General features: G+C 42.8%; 1 protein-coding gene across 1 annotated transcript in view; it reads left to right on the forward strand.

Annotated features, from left to right (window-relative positions):
• Window positions 1-3156, forward strand: part of LOC104622030 (hemicentin-1-like) — a gene marked incomplete at its 5' end in the record, with an annotated part of 153062 nt that overhangs the window by 123222 nt on the left and 26684 nt on the right. The window contains 4 exon segments of the mRNA XM_010288684.1: window positions 1-84; window positions 564-754; window positions 1490-1571; window positions 2357-2626. The exon segment at window positions 1-84 is cut by the window's left edge and continues 81 nt beyond it. Coding sequence (XP_010286986.1) covers window positions 1-84; window positions 564-754; window positions 1490-1571; window positions 2357-2626 — 627 coding nt within the window.

Below are 3156 nucleotides of genomic sequence, written 5' to 3' on the forward strand. Positions count from 1 at the left end.
CTAAAGATGACTCTGGTACCTATGTATGCACAGCAGAAAACACAGTTGGCTCAATCAAAGCTCTTGGTTTTGTGTATGTCAAAGGTATGTAAAGTAACAGTAGCTGTGGTCACTATTGGACAGTTTCACACAGCCATCTGTTTTGATAGTAGACTTACAGAGCGGTTTCAGTGGGAAGGGACATTGAAGATCACCTAGTCCAACCCCCCTGCCATGGGCAGGGACACCTTCCACTAGAGCAGGTTGCTCAGAGCCCTGTCCAACCTGGCCTTGAACACTTCCAGGGAGGGGGCATCTACAACTTCTCTGGGCAACCTGTTCCAGTGCCTCACCACCCTCATAGTGAAGAATTTCATCCTAATATCTAATCTAAATCTGCCCTTTTTCAGTTTAAAACTGTTACCCATAGTATTTGATACCTTGTCTATGGCTAAATGGGAAAAATCAAAACAGGTTGAAATTCACACTTAAGAACGTCAGAGATAAATGATCCATACCAGCAATTTCATTAAGGGCATTTTATTTTGACTCTGCTGTTTCTCTGCCATCGCTTGTTTTTTCAGAACCTCCAGTCTTCAAAGGCGATTACCACGCTAGCCGAATTGAGCCCTTGGGTGGCAATGCTATGTTGAATTGTGAAGTGAGAGGAGATCCACCTCCAACCATCCAGTGGAGCAAAAAAGGAGTTGGTGTTCCAATTAGCAACAGGATCCGACAGCTTAACAATGGTTCTCTTGCTATCTACGGCACTGTGGTGAGTCACGGCTCTGTTACCATGTGTTTCTGCATTGTACTTGATCAATAAAAGTATTCCACATCATATTGTTTTGAGAGAGTGAGGCTAGACATTTAATCCACTTTTGCTTTTACCTGTAACAAATGTTGTTTTAATTCAGACTCGAATTAGACTCAAATTATTGTGACAAAAAAACCCAGGGGGACTATCATTCTCCTTCATTGTCAGAAGGACTGAAGCTACATGCTAACCACTGGTGTGTGAAATCCCGGTCATGCCCAATTAAATGGGACTTTTGCTTTTGACCTTAGGAGAGCCTGGGTTCTACCCAGTCAGGGCAGCTGAAAAGCAATTGCATTCTCTGTGTGCAAACTTCTTAGCATCTAAATACCTAGTGTGAACGGCAAGACCCATTTTATCCCTGTAAACCAATGCCTGTATTTTGAAATAGGGTTAAAAACAGCAGCTCCCTTGAGTTCATTTAAACTAAAAAAAAAAAAAGTGATCCTCAGAATGAAGGCGTTGAAGGAAAATAAAAATGGAATAATAACAGTACAAACAATTCACAATATCAGCTTAATATTAATAAAAGCAAAATGTTGGGATAGTCTGGAATTTACCTAGGTGCCTCTTTAAGATCCAGTGCATGCCGTGTTGTGCTGCAGAAAACTCACCTACAGGAGGTGCACCGTTAACTGAAACCCTCATTGCACGTTGACAGGTTGTATGACTATTTGATTTTCATTTCTTTAGAATGAAGATGCTGGTGACTACAAGTGTGTGGCTACCAATGATGCTGGTGTGGTGGAACGCAGTCTGACGCTAACACTTCAGAGTAAGGCTCGAAGTGATAAGTTTAATGCCACTAGATTGGAGCTGTAACCTACCTTTGGATAGGTGTATGCAGCTCCCATTGGAGTACTGGAGGTTGGGCACCGCGCTGTAGCTTAAGGTTCATCTCATCTTTCATCATTAATATTTAAGAGTCTAGTCTAAGCTAGTGATGGAGGTCAAAGAAGAGAAACATACAGAGGGTGATTAAGCCTCATCTTGGAAACCAACTTAGAACGGGGTGAATCGCCTTCTGAAAGGGCCCGTTTCTTTTAGTCGACTAGAGAGGATGTCTGTAGAACTGGATTAAACTAGACTCTTTTAAATTAAGACAGTTACATGAGATGAATCCCAGCTTTCACTGACAATATTTTATTTTTGGCAGAAATAATATTTTAGAATTCTTTTTTCACTATTGGTAGAATTTCCGAACATCCCTTTTCTGTTACAGCCTCAAGCAGTATGGATCTGTTACTTATGTCTCAGTTGCCTCTGGACATGATTAATAGCATCTTCCTGCAGGTTTTATGAAAAGCAACACATTTTAGCGATAAAGATCCGTGTGCTCATATAGCCAGGCCTCAATCCCAACTTTGGTCCTCACATTCAAAATAGCCTATTATTGTCATTTTAACTTGCATATATTTTGACAGTGGAAGATCAACAATAATAATTTTAGTCAACGTAAACTGACTTCAGATTTTTTTGCCCTTGTTCTGACCAGACCTTGAATATTCAATACAATGAAAAAAATGTAACCATGTGCCTAAAGAAACCTTTCTCTTTCAGGTCCGCCAGTCATTACTGTTGAACCTGTAGAGACAGTTATTGAAGCTGGTGCCACAGCAATGCTGAACTGCCAGGCAAACGGAGAACCTCCCCCAACCATCAAATGGTCCCGCCAAGGCCACCCAGTTGTGAGCGATGAGAGAGTGACTGTCCTGTCTAATGGCTCCTTGCGTATCATTGCGACACAGAAGGAAGATACGTCTGAATACGAGTGTGTGGCGAGGAATCTAATGGGATCCGTTCTTGTTAGGGTACCACTGACTGTCCAGGGTAGGTGTGCAAAATATATGATAATGGCTATCAAACTGGTAGATTCCAGCATTAACTGTTAAGAAATATGATCAAGATTTTATCTTGTCCACATTTTATGGATACGATTTTTATCCTATCTTCCATATATGCATTAGAATCATAGAATACGATCACAGAAGGGTTTGGGTGGGAAGGGACCTTTAAGGCCATCTAGTCCAACCCCCCTGCAGTGAGCCAGGGACATCGTCAACTCGAGCAGGTTGCTCAGAGCCCTGTCCAGCCTGACCCGGGCTGTTCCCAGGGATGGGACATCCACCACCTCTCCAGGCAAGCTGGGCCAGGGTTTCACCACCCTCATTGTCAAAAATTTCTTCCTTCTAGCTAGTCTAAATCTGCCCTCTTTCAGTTTAAAACCATCACCCCTTGTCCTATCACTACAGGCCCTGCTAAAAACCATGTCCCCATCTTTCTTATCAGCCCCCTTTCAGCCCTGGCAGCTGCACTAAGGTCTCCCCGGAGCCTTCTCTGCTCCAGGCTGAACCCCCCCA

Source organism: Phaethon lepturus, unplaced genomic scaffold, assembly GCF_000687285.1.
Source record: "Phaethon lepturus isolate BGI_N335 unplaced genomic scaffold, ASM68728v1 scaffold14566, whole genome shotgun sequence".
NCBI classification, from domain to species: Eukaryota; Metazoa; Chordata; class Aves; order Phaethontiformes; family Phaethontidae; genus Phaethon; species Phaethon lepturus.